Below are 18,040 nucleotides of genomic sequence, written 5' to 3'. Positions count from 1 at the left end.
ATAAATAAGCTTAATGTATTAAAACTAGAACCATCTTAAATGAGTGATACGCGGAAGTTCCACTTGCCTTTTTATTTTAAAATGTGATGGTGAGGGTCCAATCATGTCATTAGGGGCAAAATGCGGATGTTTGAGATAAATAACATGATTCTATAACCACATGAATATGTGTAAGACCACATAATGATAGGTGAAAGTTCCACTTGCCTTTTTATCTCAAAATATGATGGTGACAGGTGAGGGTCCAATCATGTCATTAGCGGTAAAATGCAAGATAAATAACACGATTCTATAGCCACATAAATATGTCTAAGACCACAAGTTCCCAAAAGAATCTTTTTTTTCTTAAATTATGTACTAAACACCTTACATCTTCACGTAAAATGAGACAGAGTAAGCCCTACCTTGGTATAGGGCTAGGTTCAGATGGGTTACATGCGAGGTGCTCCATTTTTCATATAAAGGTCATTCAAATTTCTTGAGTGATTTTACAAGCTAATCTATCAAAACAAGCTACCTCTGCATTTCTACAAACTTAGACTAGAAATAAAGACAATTAGAGTGTACATAGTATCTATTCTGAATCTACAGAAATGATGTCATCAGCAGGAAACTTGCGGAAACGAGCAAATGCTCGTGAATATGGCGTTTGTCTACTATTTTGAATTGTTGACCTCTTTCGTCTCAAGGTAAATCCTTGCCCAGAAATCGCCTGAGACAACTCATCATTATGCTTTTCCTCCCGAGCCCTGCTACTTTCATCAGCAAATCTGTAAGATGAGAAATAGTAATTTTATGAATGACATGAACGATTTTTATAAAGTAAGGCAAGCGAAATATGCATGTAGTACTTAAAAGGAATTGAACCTTCGCAAAGACAGAGCGCAAAACAAGCATTTTTTCATAACTTAGGCATCTTCTAATTTTACGCAGAAACCAAGAGTGAGAAGTATAGGGAAGAAAGAGTAAAACTGTGACCGCTTTTATCAATGGCAGAACTTATGGACTAATAGTTCATTCTCCGGCCATCGTGTATATATAGTCCCTTTCTCCTTAAAAATCACAGTTCGATCAAAACTACAGAAATATCTTAATCTGAAAGTAAAGTAGAAGTCAATGCCATAGGAAGAGGAAAATTAAGGAGTGCAGCAAGTATCATAGCCTTCCACCTTTTTCTCTGTTTACTTTCATTGCAAACACCACCTTATATCTTTTCTTTATTTTAATTTTTTCAATTCCAAAAGCATGGAGTAAAGAAGCCAAAAACATTGTTCATGTAATGCAAGAAAATTCATAGAACTAATATGATAGCATTTCTCTTCCGAGATTTGCATCTCCCCCTAAATAATCTTGCTAGAAAAGTCAATTCTATAGTAAAAGCCAAATCATAAGAAGTTGCACTTCGTACAGCAAGTATGAAAATCGCTCCGACTTAACTCCTAACTACAATCATAACAGATCATACCAAGAACAATTGAAATAATAGGACAAGATTTTTCATTCATCATTATTCATCACTCAATATTAAGTTAAATGAATCCTTACCGTTGACGAATGATCTTAAATGCTTCTTTAGTTGCATATGGAAGCCCAGTCTTCGGGTCACGATACCTAAATATCATCAATGATAAAAACAACACTTAATCAATAGTACAATAGACATCCAGATTAAAACTGTTACACAAAGAAAGATGTGCCAGAGAGAGATGACAATACATCTACTAGAGCATGACGAACAGCATGTCGTGTACACATCTGTAATCTCTCTACAGTTTTAAGCAATAAAATAAGGGAAGCTTACAGAAACACAGAAAATTATCCAAGGGAACAAAGTATAAAGCTCCAATATTAGATTGTGTGAGAGAGGGGTGAGAGAGAGAGAGAGAGAGAGAGAGAGAGAGAGAGAGAGAGAGAGAGAGAGAGAGAGAGAGAGAGAGAGAGAGAGTCAAGCTAAGAAACAAGGAAGCTGAGAAAAAACACCACACATTGTTTGAGCGATCTAAAATGGAGGTGTGCCCCGACCCGTGTCTGTACCAATGCAAGAGAGACGACAGATTGGGAGAAAACAAAAGGAATCAAGCCAGAACAAGCTAGACTACAAGTTTTTCCCTGGAGACCTTACAGTAGTAGAGTATGAAGACTAACATACGTGTATACTTCAAATATTTTTGGTTAAAAAATGGGATATTAGTTGATAGAGAAAGATTTGTTTGTACACTTGTAGAAATTAATTTTTACTCTATATATAGTCAAAATGGTAAAGAAAGATCTGGTTTGCTTCCAAGTTGAAGAAGACACAGAGATATTCATCTGGACTGAAAAGGGGAGAACCTTTCTAAGCAAGACAGAAATTGAAGGGAAATCGTAGTTATGAGTTTGCAACACTATGAAAGAAGTGCCTGAGGTTGCAGAGCACAAATGAAACAGGGAGGATGGTCAGACATTGCATGTAAAATCCAGAGGTACATATAGAAAAGCATCAGCTATCCACCATCACCTTCTCAGACATTTAGATCGAAGAGTTACACTGAGTTCGTGGCGCCAACTGAATGGCCAACATCACAGATTTGAATACAAGAAATGGAAATTGACAGGACCAGATTCTTCATGAGGAGTCAGCAGAATAAACACTAACATTCTGGAGAGATGTTTGGTTGAAAGGTTCTCTGATAAACTTCAAAGCATCCTAGAAACCAATGAGATAAGTTGATGTGCAAGCACATATCTGGGAGATGGTGAAATAAATGTCAAATAAATTGAGGATAAAATGAAGCTCAAGATGATCAGTTGGAATGTACGAGGGCTCAATAAAAAACAGAAGCGCAAAGTTGTCAAATGCTGATGCTGTGACAGAGAGCTGACATATATTGCCTATAAGATGCAAAAGAAGTGTCTTGGGATCCTTCTGGAATTAGGAAAATGGACTAATAGATGGGCTGACAACACTTTTAAACAGGCTGAAGGAAGAAAAATGGGCATTGTTTTTATCTGGGACAAGAGGTGCTGGAAATAAAAATTTCCATTCATGTTCTCCATTTCAGCTTACCGAGGACATGACCTTAGATAGGAGGTTGTGGAGGACTCAGATTAGGATAGAAGGCTAGGTTGCTTATCCTTTCACCATAGTAGTTGTAGTTTTGCTCATTCGTTTATTGCCATTTGATTTCTGCATTTGATTTCTGCTTATATTTGTTGAGCCTTTGTACTTTGATTATCTTATTTATCTATGGTAGTTAATGTTCCTTTCTACCATGACTTCTCGCTTTTGTTATTCCTCGTTTTCATATTGTTTTTGATATGCTTGGCCCTATCTGACCTTTTGTCTTGTTTTCCTCTCTTGAGCTGAGGGTGTTTCGGAAACAGCCGCCCTACCTTTCAAGGTGGGGGTTAGGTCTGCGTACACTCTACCCTCCCCAGATCCCACATGGTGGGATTCTACTGGGTTTGTTGTTGTTGTTGTTGTTGTTGTTCTCCATTTCTCCTAAGAAGCACCATCAATGGTTTTACATGGATCTTCTCGGGGGTCTATAGCTCTATCAAAAGGAGCCAAAGAAGAGACCTGTGGTTTGAATTGTCTGCTGCTAGAGGTTACTGGGATTTTCCTTGGGTATCGGGTGGAGATTTTAAACTGCCAATTTAAGAGAAGAGAGGCGTAACCAGGGCAGACATTCAGCTGCAATTAGAGACCTCTCTCAAATGACTAGCTCTGATGGATACTCCCGTGCTCAGGAATACCTCGAGAACTAACAGATTCTCATTTCAAAGGAGTTAAACCTTTTGTATTGTAAATATTGAGCACCTGCTGGATGCCTTCTACTGGATGAATCTTTACTTATAAAAAAAAAAGGCTAGACCTACAAGTTATAGTGAGCATGATTGCTAGAGTTCATACACTTGGTAAAAGTAAACACTAAGAGAATGTGGAAGATCATGTTACCGTGCAGGCAACCCAGTAACCGCACACACTGCCTTCTGGGGGTCTGTAAAGATGAAACCAGTCAATAATCATAAGCTGGTTGGAACATTTTGAAAGAACTAAGCTGCAAAAATGATAAGACTTCTACAGCCTTAGAAGCTCATATTAGTTGCTCGAAAAAAGAAACAGAAGTCGTGTACAGTATGTGCCAGAAAGCTAGTGTACAATAAGCAATGTAAGCACCATTTCCTCTTTCAATAAGGCTTTGTTTCTCATGAATAGAGTACAGATTTCTGATGGGAAATTACAAAGCTAATGTCCAGGAAGCTTGGCAAATAGAGCAAACAAGCTGAACTTCACCTATAACGGATAAGTGCCCGAATTTGAATCTCTTACCCAGAAACATTCATATGTTTCTTTTAGTTTAGACGACAACAAAGACTTCAGATAGTTCTTAGTTCATATGGTTTTGAGTAAAGAGAAAAATAAGAACAGTTTCATTAGAGAAGTTAGAGCTAGGAAAGTTTCTACTCTGAAAACTTAGATGTTGAACTAATGACTCCTCCGCCTTCATAAAGCTTCATACAGCAAACGCATCTTCCTAATTCCAATCAGAGAGACCTCATGTGACCATAGTAGTGTTTTATAGGAAAAGAAAGCTAGAAATAAAATAAATGTGAAGGCTGAAGGAATGTTTATACAAATCGGAGACCGTCCGAAATTCCGATGATAATTAATTGCTCATTTAGAAGGTTCAGGACAGCATGATATATTTGTTGATCTATACGAACAATACGCTTTATGTGTATTCTGAAGGATTATATGTTTCAATAAATTCCATAAACACAGGGCAATTAGACCCTTACAATTAATTCCACTCGGGCAAGCACTTAGGTAGACATTATTAAGAACCAGGTAATCACAAAGAAAACAAAAAGCCGTTACTGAATATTCACCTAAGAGAATCAGATTTAATAATAACTGAATAAATTGTGATAAATAACATCTGAAAAACTTTAGCAATGTGGAATCACCCATGCCTATGATGCTGATTGTTAGGGCAATGTAAACTGAGAGAGGAACGGGATATATCAAGACTTGTAATTACATGGAGGGGATGTTGTTGAGATCTGTTTACTGAAAGATGCTCCATTGACAAACTCTAGATAGGTAGAACCTGCAAGGAGCAAGACACCCTTAACATGCATGGTTTGGAATGATAGCAAACAACTAAGTTTTCACAAGAGTATCCAACAAAAAAGCATTTCAAGTGGAAGCAGCTGTAGTATATGAAATGTTTTATGATATAGATAAAGAGTGTAAAGTTTTAGGAGTCCCAAATTATGGTAAGGAACTTGCCATTTGTGGATATGTATCGAATCTGAGGGCCAGTATAAACAGCTTTATGCACGATGGCCTTTTTCTTGACTTCTTCTTCCCTTGCTAAAACCCGCTCTAAATTCCTCAGATTCATGACCTCTGCCATTTTTGTGAAAGACAGGTATGTTAGTGGAAAATGCACGGATAAGAACTGAAAGCAATTTTATAGAGTAAAGAAATGAACCCATACCTGTTTGAGCTGCTTCGAGAAGCATCTCTTCTTGAGTCATCTTCTTTTCCTCACCTTCCTTTTTTCTTTTTATGGGCTGAAGAAATAGAAGCATAATCAGAAGATAGTGATACAAACCCAAATTTTGGTAGAAAGTAAAAACAAACTCTAATTTCAGTGTCCAAGTAATGTTTTCTGAAATCAAGAAAAACCAGCATATGGCACAGGATTACAAACTAAATAAACAAACAAGAATAAAAGCTTTCAGTAAAAATTATAGTTAGTATTATCATGACAAATAGCACTGTAGTGCAAGCACCAAACCTTCTTTGTTGCCTGCATGGCTGCACAAATGGCTTCCCTTTCAGCTTGCTTTACAATGACAGCTGTTCTTGTTGATTTCCTAATTGTTCTTTCTGCTTCAGTATCATCATGAGCATCATGATGTTCAGAAGGGGTGGACTGATCTGGAGCTTCTTCATTTTCTTGGGGTTCCTTTTCTGACTTGGTAAGGTTTTTCTTTTTCTTTTTCTTCTTTGCAGATGGTCTTCCTGGAGGGATCAATCGCTTTTTGGTCCGTTCCCTGCCATAGAAAAGAGAAGAGTATAATCTAAAGACTATCCATATGAAACTAAAAAAGATACTTCCCATCAACTTAAATGGGTCAAACCTCTCATCTGGTTCCTTTTCTCCTTCATCATCAGGCTCGGGTTCCTGATAACAACAATAGGTCAGTCATTTTCAACATACGTCACACGAGAACAGATTTATCCAGATAAACATACCCTTCTAAGCTACAACTGCCAGTACAACTAACCAAACAATCACTAAAATCTGTGAAATGAGAAGTTCAGTGATGAGAAACGGAACACTTAGGACTTACATCTTCATCAAAGTCACTGTCGAAAACATCAACAGCTTCCCCTTCCTCTTCATATTCAATGTCATTCTCTTCCTGGGATGGATCCAAGCAAAAGCTCATTTAATTCAATTAGCAAATTGGCCAAACAAGGACAAACCAAGTATTTTACGGAAGCTTAATGGCTCTGGATTGCCAAACCAATTAAAAATTAAAACTTCCAGGCCTGATTACATCCATTCATTCGAGAAGTCAAGACCTATGATTTGGGTAAAAGATTGCATTCCAACTACTACTGCCGGGCATAATGGAGGCTGCATTATAATGATTATCATAATTATTGTTGGTAAGTAAAGTAAAGAGGCAGCAGTTATTTCAGAGAACAAACTTTCCCCAGTTTTCATCATTCTTTTTTGTGCTCCTTTATCAAAAACGGAATATCATTCTTTGTGTGCTAATGCTATTTTTAGACTTGCCAGAGAAAGCAAAGACACGAGAATCTCTAAAAGCCAGTAGGCATCAATAATCCCCACTAAGCACACATCGGATACTAAAGCTTCTGGTTTATTGGTTCGCAAACTTTCCAACCCAGAATCCATTTTGTTGTTTCACATTAAATAACAAGCTAACGAACCCCTTCTTGTTTCCATTGAACATGCCTATCCAACTCGCTGTAAGGCCCCCACCCCTCAAGGAAAAACCTCCAGCATAGTAAAAAAATGATCTTTTTCTACAAATTTAAAATAAAGGGTGTGTTCGGTATGGAGGAAACTGTTTTCTAGTTTTTCTATGCTCGGTAGGCCAAATTTTTGGAACACATATTCTATAGAAAAACAAGTCCCTAGTGGAATTAGGGAAAGCAAGTTCCACAGCCCTCCCCACCCTCCAACACACCTCATCTTCACCCCCACCCCCACCCCCACCCCATTTCCACCACCCCACACCCCCACCCCCACTCCTACCTCCCATAGTATTCGTCTAGATTAACTACAAATGCTTTTAGGATTATATTGTTTTACTTACGTACCGAACACAAGAAAATAAGTCCAGAAAACATTTTCCACCGTTCCGAACACACCCAAAAAATCCTTAACATACAGACATTAAACATAAGCTTCTACCTACTGGCTGCACTTGCAAGAGACACAAAGAAATGTATTCCTCCCTCCGATTTCAATTTGTTTGCCTGATTTTGACTTGACACGGAATTTAAGAAAGTAAAAAGACCTTTGAATCTTACGGTCCTAAACTAAAGATACGTAAAATGTCTTAAATACATCACGTGGAAAGTTGGAATTAAAGATTTAGCCAAAAAAGGAAAGTAACATAAATAAATTGAAAGAACATACATCTTTAAGAGCTTCTTGATTCCAGAAAAGTTCATCCTCTTCTAATTCATCATCCAACAATCTGGTCATCCTGTCATATCAAAAATTCCATATTGAACACGCAAAAAAAAAAAAAAAAAAAAAAAATTAACCTACCACACAATTATATAGACACAACAAATAATCCCAAAACAAATTCTTGATTGTACCGTTTGCCTCTGGTAGCACGAGAAGTACGATCAAGAAAAGCAACATTTTCCTCTTTACTATTCTCCATATCTCTAATTTTGCTAATGGGATTTGAGAATCTTGATTTTGGTTATGAACAGTCAGACAATTGGTGTTCAGTATCAATGTAGTAGAGAAAACACAACTTTCCCTCTCTTCCCTTTTGTTTATTTGTTCCTCAAAAGAATTGTTCCAAACTGAAATGCCACTAGGCTTCGGCTTTTGGAGGGTAAATAGTTTAGAGAAAATTACCCTGAATGTTAATTGGGTAATGGTATCAAAATTGGCCTTTTTTTAATTCTTATAAAAAATAACTCAATTTTTTTTCTCTCTCTATGCTTTTTTTATATGTTTGTATATATTGGTATAAGTATTTATATATTTTGGGCTAGTTTTTATAATGTAAGTTTTGGGCTAGTTTTTTGCAATGTGTGTGACAATTTTTGAAAATTTCCCAATAGTTTATTATGGAAAAAATACCATTAAATCAACCTCTTAAATCGAATTAAATCATATAGGATGTAATGGAAGTAACAAAAATGGGATGAATTGGATAAATATACAGACCCCCTTCTGTTATGTATATAATCCTTTCCTGACATACTTGAAAGTTCCTATAATAAATTGATAGCTTTTGGAAAAGGATTAAAAATAGTTTCTTTTCATGTTTGTCAAACTCGTCAATTTCCTATGTCATAAAATATATACCGGAAAAGGGTTAAAATGTCCTTAAATAATGCGAAATCGGATATAAATATTCTTTGCTAATGGTTTGGTCTAAAAATTCCTTGCCTTTAATAACTTGGTCCAAAAATGTCCATATTATTACTTAATTGGATAAAAATGTTGTTTTCATAATAAACATATTATTTATTTTCTTTTTAAACACATTCTTTTCGTAATAAAAATATTATTTTTAAAGAACTCTTTTCTTGTTTATTTTCTATTAAAAAGGAAAACAACATCAGAGGCATAATTAGTGTTTTTTGTTTCTTTTACCAAACTATTAACAAAAGATATCGTGTTCAATTTCGCATAGTTCAAGAGTATTTTCGACTGTTTTCCAGATATATATATATATATATTTTACTTTAATGAAATATATATATTTAGACCAATTGACTTGTCGTTTAAATTAAAAATTAATAAAAATAAGAGAATTTAATAGTGAATTTTTTCCTTAGATGTATTAAAGTCTTTATTGAAATACTTTCAGTGTTTTTTTAAAATCAGAGAGTCCAAACATAAAATTGGTTTTAGGGGTACTCACTACGTTACCACTAGTACATGTACCATACTATCATATAACTCTGTCCACCTAGCAGGGGCGGATTTAAGTGGAGGTGAGGGTGTTACCCGAACACTCTCGACAAAAAATTATAGTATATATATAGGGTAGATTTTCTATATTTATGTACATATATTAATTTTTGAACACCCTGAACATATGCAAAAGGTTAGCTCAAGTGGTCTAGTGTGTTCAAAATTGTCTCTAGCATCCGAGGTTTGATTCTCATTAACAATATTATTTTTTATATTTAGCTTTTATTATTTTTTTCAAATCCCTGAGTGAAAATCCTGAATCCGCCGCTGTCACCTCGATTTAAACAAATGAAAAAAATTACCTAGTATTTTTTTTTCCTCATTGAAACTCTTATAAGCAAAATATATATCTAAGAATCATAATCAGTACTCAACAATAATGTAAAATTGTAACATATGTTTGTTATATTGCTAGTTGAGTAGAAGTCCTATATTTTGTAAATTCATATTCAGAACTTTTCTGAATCCGCGACTTAAGTAGCTCAAAAAAAAAAGTTGAATCAAACTAGTACAAAAAAAAGACACATTAATAGATTTTCGTGCGTGAAAGGACCAAACTGCAAAAATGCACTTTGGGCCTTTCACACACGAAATTCGTGCGTGAAGCAGCTCCTCTGTTTTTTTTTTTTTTTTGGTGTTACCTTTCAAACCACATTTTTTTTCATACTTTGGGCAAAGATTAGTCATGTTTCAAAACCCCAAAATATCAATATTTTATATAAAACTTAATATCTTTTTTTTGCGTACAATAATGTCGGCTCATTACATTAAGTCCACCTAAACGTTTGGATCGTCGTTTTAGGGATTCTAAAGTGCCCCGAAGTAAGTTTTGAAACTTGTCATATTTATAGGGTTTTGATTTAAGTGTTTTATTATATTTGAATGTACAAATATAAATATTTGATTTAATAATAATTCATCAAATACGAGAGGTTTATACTAATTAAAAAATAATTCATTCCATCTAATTACAATACTAATTCAAAGCAATACAATAATAAATTACAATAATAATACAATCTTCAAGTTCTAGAGGCTCTATTACTTCGAGACGTGCTTGTACTACCACGGCCTTGTTGCCCACGCGAACGCTTGTCATGGCCATATTGTTTATATGTAGAGCACTTGCGAGAATAAGTTCTTTCACTAACATCCATTTGATTGGGTCTACGACTCCGTGAGTTAATGCCCAATTTCCTGATGTAATCCTTGTTAGCAACGATCGAAAATGGCTCGTTTGGCCAATAAGCTTCATTACCAAGTGGGTGGAATTGGCCGGAATATGCTCTAAAGTAACTGTGGACCTTGTATTCCCCCGCCACATAACTTGTTACCGTTTTTCTCATTCTCTCGAAGCACTTGACAACATGAGAACACGACATGTGGTACGTTTGCCACTTACCACAAGTGCATGTTCTTATTGCCTCATAAACGGTATGCACGTTTCCACCCTTACCGTTGTGATAACCCGTCATAACTTCATACACATGTTGAATTGGGTCATACTCGGTCATTTGGTGATGCTCACATTTTTTTCTATAATGCTCCATATTTTTGAAGGGCTTTGGCATCCATGTCCCGCCGTCGGCTAATATCGCTCTAACCTGCCTTGTCCTAACAACAAATCGCTCCACAACTTGCTTAAAAGTCATTCTCACCATTGAGGTGACAGGTAGTCCTCGAGCAGATTTCAGCAAGCCATTGAAAGACTCTGAGCTGTTTGTTGTGAGCATGCCCTATCTTTTGCCTCCATCAGCATGAAGCGTCCATTTTTCAACTTCAAGCTTCATCAACCAAACATATGCGGGTTCACTCACTGTCCTGATCAGATCCATTTTTGCAGCCCATTTTCGTTGTTGATGCTCCATCGCAGCCCCCCACATCAATTTGTTTAGAGTGTCATTGTGAAACGTTGATTGCAAATTTGCCTTCAAGTGCCTTAAACAATAGCGATGGTAAACAAAGGGAGGCTGCCACCCCGGTAAATTAGCCATATTGTGCAATATGCCTTTATGACGATCAGACAACACGCATATGCCGGTACGATCCTTAATAACATGAGTTTTCAAATGGGTTAAAAAGATCCCCCACGTGTCGTTGCTCTCGTTAGCGGCAATTGCGAAAGCAAGAGGAAATATTGACCCATTGGCATCCATTCCTATTGCAATGCTTGATGTCGTAGGCACCATATACATGCGTACCATCTATGGATATCACTAGTCAGCAGTGAACAAAACCATCAATGCATGGTTTGAATGTCCAAAATACGAAGTTGAAGATTTTACTCTTTATAAGCCGCCACTCTAGAACAGTACCATTATTAAAATGTTGTACAACTGCCATATACCTTGGCAGCGATTGAAAAAAAGTATGCCAATTTCCAAAGACCATCTCAAAAGCGCGTCTACGCACGAGAAATTCCTTTCTGTTGCTTATAGTTTTACTAGATACGGTTTGAACGTTTCGAATACAATCTTTGATGGGGATCCTGCACAAGTTTAAACAAACAACATTTAGTAATGGTCTTTTAATCGATATAAGACATATAATGTATTAGGTAGGATAAGTTACCTTGGCGTTTCAGCAACGTCTTTAAGTAATACTTGAGCAATCATGTTTGTATCTAAATTATAATGATCTGCTCGATTTTCTTCCATATCACAAGTGTGTCTTTCGCGGAATTTTGTGATAGCCCACATACCATCAGGCTTAACAATTCCCCGAAGCAACCACTCACAACCTTGATACCGTCATTTACAAACTAGTCTCCATATCTTTGTGTTTGACTCATCAACCTTAAACTCCCTCAGGTCCTTAAAACAATAAATTTTGACAGCCCGTTGCAACGCCTTTTTGGATGCGAACAACATTCCCTTTGCAAGGTAGCATCGATCTTTGTTGAGATCCTTTGGTTCAATCCAGGTTTTTTGGCGACTATCATCATCTTCTCTTGTGAAGACAAATGCATCATCACGACCCTGCAGGTTGTCAAGATAAGGGATATTGTTAGAATGCCACTGAATTGGGCTTTCAGAAGTTGGGTTTTCAGCCATCGGTGGTGGTACGTGGTGGTGCATTGGTTCTTGTTGGTTTTGGCTTTGAGGAATAGTGTTGGTCATACCAACTTGAACATCATCATCATCTTCATCATCGGTTACCTCTGCATTATTAGCTATTTCATCGTCATCACTTGATGATGACTCATAATAATTAGGAAAATCTTCATTATCAAGTGCATTCATCCTCCTACACGAAAAGTAACATATTTTAAATACCAACATCACACACACACACACACACACATATATATATATATATATATATATATATGTGTGTGTGTACAGATAATTTAATATCAAGGTGATGAACTTACTGTCGTTCATAAGCACTGTCATGGTGTGAAGAATGATCAACTCCACTGAACTGAGAGGATTGACCAACATCCATATTTGGTACCACTGGCGAGTTTTGAGAATATTTCCTATAAAGATTTGAAAACTGGTTATTTACCAATTCATACAATAAACACGTGCTATAATATGAAAAATCCATATTTACCAATTTTCATTGTAAGCTTGATTAAATTGCTGGCTTAGATTTTCCAGCAGCACTTGACCACTCAAAATGTCTCCATAAGAACTAAAGTCCCCATAAGTGTTACCATGAATAGGCTGGACTTGAGGGACTTCTTCTCAAGGTATCTTTTCAACATACATCTCAAGAACATTAATGAATACTAAATCACGATATTCTTCCGGCGATCCCAAATAATCACTCAAAGATTCATCATCATTGATATTGTGCATGCCATAACGCACTACACCGTTTGATATTGTTTGTGGATATCTGCCAGTTATTGAGATTCCAAACTCAGTGGGTGTAGTTTTCATTCTTTTGTGCATGTAACTGACTAGTGTTTCATAATTTAAAGTTGTTGGAAATTTAACATGGGCTTTTGGTTTGATACTATAACGAATGGAGTAATTGTCCTCGACGATATCTCCATCCCAAAATAGTGAAACCTTAACAGTTGAAGCATTTTGAGACATTTGTTCTATGAAGTTTGATTTTTTTTGAATGACTTGTAAGACTTAGACTTATGAAGTTGATGAGTTTTTCACTCGTCAAACCTTCAAGTTAAATAGACCACTCAAAATTGTAATGTGTGGTGTGTTGTCAAATCAACACTTAGATTGCACATTAAAATGGTGCGCAATACAAGTCGTGTTAAAACGGTCAAATAATGCAGCAATGTATTGTCAAATCAAGGTTTTATGTGTCATAGATTCCTGAAATTGTCATGTGTGGTGTTACATTGCGTATTAAAATGGTGCGCAATACAAGTCGTGTTAAAATGGTCAAATAATGCAGCAACGTATTGTCAAATCAAGGCTTTAAGTGTCATAGATTCCTGAAATTGTTATGCGTGGTGTTACATTGCGCATTAAAATGGTGTGCAATACAAGTCGTGTTAAAATGGTCAAATAATGCAGCAACGTATTGTCAAATCAAGGCTTTATGTGTCATAGATTCCTGAAATTGTCATGCGTGGTGTGTTGTCAAATCAATACTTACAGTGCCCATTAAAATGGTGCACAATACAAGTCGTGTTAAAACGGTCAAATAATGCAGCAACATATTGTCAAATCAAGGCTTTATGTGTCATAGATTCCTGAAATTGTCATGTGTGGTGTTACATTGCGCATTAAAATGGTGCGCAATACAAGTCGTATTAAAACAGTCAAATAATGCATTGTCAAATCAAGGTGCTGGGGGGGGGGGAGGCCTTTTCACGCACGAAATTAGTGCGTGAAAGGATAAAAGCCTTTCGCGCACAGTTTCTGTGCGTGAAAGGTTAATTTTCCTAACACTTTAAGTTTTTTCACTTTCACTTTCACGCACAAATTTAATAGGTTACTTTTTTTTAACCTACTAAAATCACGTTTTTTTCAATCCGTCGCACGAGTTATTATTAAGATAACTAATTATCATTAAGAAAATAATAACATAAAATGTACACTTTATTTACAGCATTCACAATCTCAGGTACCACAAGTGGGAGCCTTTAGAGTTCGGCTAGGCCTAAGGCTAACCCCACCACCACCACCATCATCTCCATCCCCCTTCCTCCTCTTAATTTGTACATGCTCTATGACATGATCATCCTTGCTTCCTTTCCTTCCCTTCTTTCGACCCGGACCCCGGTTCATAACATGCTTTCTATGGGAAATGACGGTGCGCGGTGGGGCCGGTTCATAACATGGCTCCTCGTTAATCTCATCAGGAGATGGGTCCACAAGCGCAGAGGAATGAACCTGAAATAACATATAAACAATTTAATTTAGATTTATTCTAAAATGAACCTGAAATAAATAAATAATTAATAAATTATTTTATTTTAGTGTAAAAATCAAACCTGTGTGTCGACGGCCTCCTGAGATGCCTGGTGAGAGGTCTCCTGAGCTAGCTCCTCAACGGTCTTTTGAGTGGGGCCCGGTGTAGGAGATGGGTCCACAGGCGCAGTGGAATGAACCTGAAATAATATATAAACAATTTAGATTAGATTTAACCTGAAATAAACAAATAATTAATAAATTATTTTACTTTTTTGTAAAAGTCAAACCTGTGTGTCGACAGCCTCCTGAGATGCCTGGTGAGAGGGCTCCTGAGCGGCCTCCGGTGCAAGAGATGCAGATGGTGCCGTATCAAACACGAAGTCCTCAAACATGGAGTCGTCGAAGTGCAGATGCAGGCCACCTTGTAGATCACGAACCGGCCGCTCATCTTGTGGATCACGAACTACTGGATGTGGAAATGAAGTCCAGGTCACATAATCTGAAAAGGGGTCCGGCGTATACAGAGGCGTCTGTGAAATCGACGGCCTGGAATGAGAAGTCGATAGGATATCTGTAGTCGCCAGCTGGTAAGAACTCGGCGGGATCTCTGAAGTCGACGGAGCCTCGTCACCTTTGCCAGCCCTACCACCTCAATCATCCGTGCTGCATACTCCGCCGTCTCGGGGGCCTCCTGCGAGAGCTACATATCCCAGGCCATCTGGACGACGCCTAGAGGGGTTGCTAATAATGATGTGAGTGATCCGCATGTACCACTCCATGTACACATGGATCAGAGTGTCATGTCCGCCCACCGCTAGGCTCGTCATCCTCACATCCCAACTCTGGACCTGCTGCTGCATATAGAGTCACCATGCATCATCGACTCCCACACGCTCGTCCCTCGCATAGTGGTCATGCTCCCAAACCGTAGCCACAGGTATATTCTGTACATACCCAAACTGCCGTAACACGCGGTCGGGCGCGTGATACTCAACGATATCCATATGTATCAATGGACACCGCGACATCCACATGTGCTGACCAGCCCTACAAAATGCCAGCAGCTCATCCAAAATATGATCATATGGCGTCCATATAAAAGCCTGTAAAAAGAATTGAACTAGTTAACAATAAAAGACTAAAATAGTAGCTATGTGGTCTAGCGTGTAGATCCAAAATATGAACATGCTGTCTGCGCTGTCATGCGGTCTAGCTGATCCCTAAACGGGAGAAGGCTGTGATGCGTCTCCGCACGTCGGCGGACGCCTCGCGACCATCTCCGCGCGTATGGCATCGACACAGTAAGATAGTCAGCGGGAGGGTGAGCTGGTATGGGCTGAAAAGGTCTCAATCTAGTCCACACCCATATCTGATATAGTCATTTAAAAAACATTTTATCAGTCGCCGTTTTAAAAAAATATACTTTGTGTTTAATTACACACACTTAAATATTACTTGAAGGAGCGAGCAAAATACAGGACCTCTACCCTCATGCCATAGAACATCGGCATAATCCTCGATACATGTAGCCCAGCACAGCAGCGCCCCAACTATAACATCCTATCTCGGCGAGATCGTCGATATACCGAAGAGACCTCAAGCTTAAATGCGAACCCGAAGTGTTCGGGAACAGGATGGCCCCGAATATGATGAGTAGGTATAGACGCGCGCGTCGGTCAACATCAGCCTGAGGCGTGTCCTCTCCAATCGGATGCTGCATGTCTGTGAGGCGCAAGTGAGCGTAAAGGGCCGATAACAAAAGCCGACTCTGGCCGGAAATGTGACCATCCAGAGCCGCGAAACCGGTGAGCCTAGTCAACTCATCCCGGTAAGGCAGCAGCACAGGAGGCTCCTCAATGTACAATGGGCGTCCATCAACATGTAGCCCGTAAATGACCTTCATATCCTGAAGGGTAATGGTAGCCTCACCGGTGCGGAGATGAAATGTGTGCGTCTCCGGTCGCCACCTCTCAATCAATGCCGTCACTAGTGACCTATCGTGCTGTACCCGACCAACTTCGACGCACCGGTAGATACCGCCCCGATGTAGTATATCCAGGACACGAGGATGTGGGGGACGAGCAGCTAAGATCTCCCATGCTGAGTCCCTTAACCGGGTACGGACCTGAGACTCAGGCTGCAGGTCGGATGTCCATATATGTTGCGACCTATGCTCGGGCTGAAGATACAGTAACTCTCTGTCGAAGGGCCCCGGATCAAGAGGGTGGTGATACATCTGTTTTACGCATTTTAAATCAATCATTAACAAGTAGTATTAGTTATGTAATTTATCAAAAATTTTATTAAGGATTGTGGTGACCCATCTGTTTTACGTATTTTAAATCAATCATTAACAAGTAATATTAGTTATGTAATCTTTTATGAAATTTTTTATTAAGGATTGTGGTGACCCATCTATTTTACGTATTTTAAATAAATCATTAACAAGTAATATTAGTTATGTAATCTTTTATCGAAAATTATATTAAGGGTTTTCAATCCTAAGCCACGGGTTATGAATCCTAAACTAAGGGTTTTAAATCCTAAAATATAAAGATTAAAAATTAATAAGTCAAATAATTAACAATTAGTTAGCATACAATTAGTATAAATAATTAATAAATAAACAATTAACTAAATAATCAAATAATTAACAAGTTATTATCATATATTTAATAAATAAACAATTAAGTAACTAATCAAAAAATTAATAAATTATTATCATATATTTAACAAATAAACAATTAATTAACTAATGAAACAATTAAGAAATTATTAACAAATAAATAATTGCCTTAGCAAAAACTAAATAAATAATTAGCCAGTCTAACAATTGAAATATCTAGTCTAACAATTAATAAATACTTAAGTCGCTAATCGAACAATTAACAAATACTAAATAAACAAGCAATAAATAATTAACTAATTAATAATAGATAAACAAATTAAAAAAATAAAAAATTTAAAGGGGGCAGTTCGCACCCACTGGGCATTCCCCGCGCCCACTGCCCAACAACGCGCAAAAAAAATGCGCAATCCACCACAGATCCGTCCTAAGGTAATAATATATTTAGCAATGTAATAAAAAATTCGTAGTAAAATACTTAGAATGAAGTTGTTTTTGAGTTTTCAAAATGAGCTTTGCACCGCTATATTCCAAAATCTAACCTTAGAAACTTGTTCCTACACTTCAATATACCAAGAATATTGAGTTTTGGATTGAAAAACAGCAACAAAATAGCGTTTTGGGGGTTGGGGACCACCTGAAATGGTCGTTGATGGCGGGGGTGTGGTGGGGGTGAACGGTCGGGATCTATGGTGGGGAAGGAGGGGTCAGTTTTATGGTCACCTGCTTCACGCATGAATTTCGTGCGTGAAAGGCTCAAAGTGCAATTCGTGCGTGAAACTTATTAATGTGTCTTTTTTTTTTGTACTAATTTGGTTCAACTTTTTTTTTTTGCTACTTAAGTCGCCGATTCGAACTTTTCTATTTATGATGAT

The 18,040-nt window shown here is 37.5% G+C and overlaps 1 protein-coding gene across 2 annotated transcripts; it reads right to left on the bottom strand.

The window, feature by feature from the left end:
* Positions 1–427: 427 nt before the first annotated feature.
* On the bottom strand, positions 428–8,143 carry LOC132614231 (SWR1 complex subunit 2). Of its 2 annotated transcripts, XM_060328642.1 has the most exons (11): positions 7,862–8,141; positions 7,674–7,743; positions 6,349–6,420; positions 6,136–6,179; positions 5,790–6,048; positions 5,487–5,562; positions 5,276–5,395; positions 5,025–5,093; positions 3,938–3,980; positions 1,546–1,611; positions 428–770 (listed from the first exon to the last, which is right to left on the bottom strand). In XM_060328642.1, exons 1-11 carry the CDS (start codon positions 7,927–7,929, stop codon positions 575–577), a joined length of 1,083 nt encoding a protein of 360 aa, XP_060184625.1. In that variant the 5' UTR covers positions 7,930–8,141; the 3' UTR covers positions 428–574. The 2 variants fall into 2 exon arrangements, with proteins under 2 accessions (XP_060184625.1, XP_060184626.1); XM_060328643.1 differs by lacking the exon at positions 3,938–3,980 and having other exon boundaries at positions 7,862–8,143.
* Between the last annotated feature and the right edge of the window lie 9,897 nt (positions 8,144–18,040).

Source organism: Lycium barbarum, chromosome 10 (genome assembly GCF_019175385.1).
Source record: "Lycium barbarum isolate Lr01 chromosome 10, ASM1917538v2, whole genome shotgun sequence".
In the NCBI taxonomy this organism is placed as follows: domain Eukaryota; kingdom Viridiplantae; phylum Streptophyta; class Magnoliopsida; order Solanales; family Solanaceae; genus Lycium; species Lycium barbarum.
This window is presented reverse-complemented; position numbering and strand designations above follow the sequence as displayed.

What these genes read in the sequence shown, in the direction of transcription:
- LOC132614231 (XM_060328642.1), bottom strand. Translation starts at nt 7,929, where the DNA reads ATGGAGAATAGTAAAGAGGAAAATGTTGCTTTTCTTGATCGTACTTCT. An exon ending in ATCAAGAAGCTCTTAAAGAT is followed by an intron (nt 6,421 to 7,673) that starts GTATGTTCTTTC and finishes GATCCATCCCAG; the next exon opens with GAAGAGAATGACATTGAATA. An exon ending in TCGATACATATCCACAAATG is followed by an intron (nt 5,094 to 5,275) that starts GCAAGTTCCTTA and finishes TGCTCCTTGCAG; the next exon opens with GTTCTACCTATCTAGAGTTT.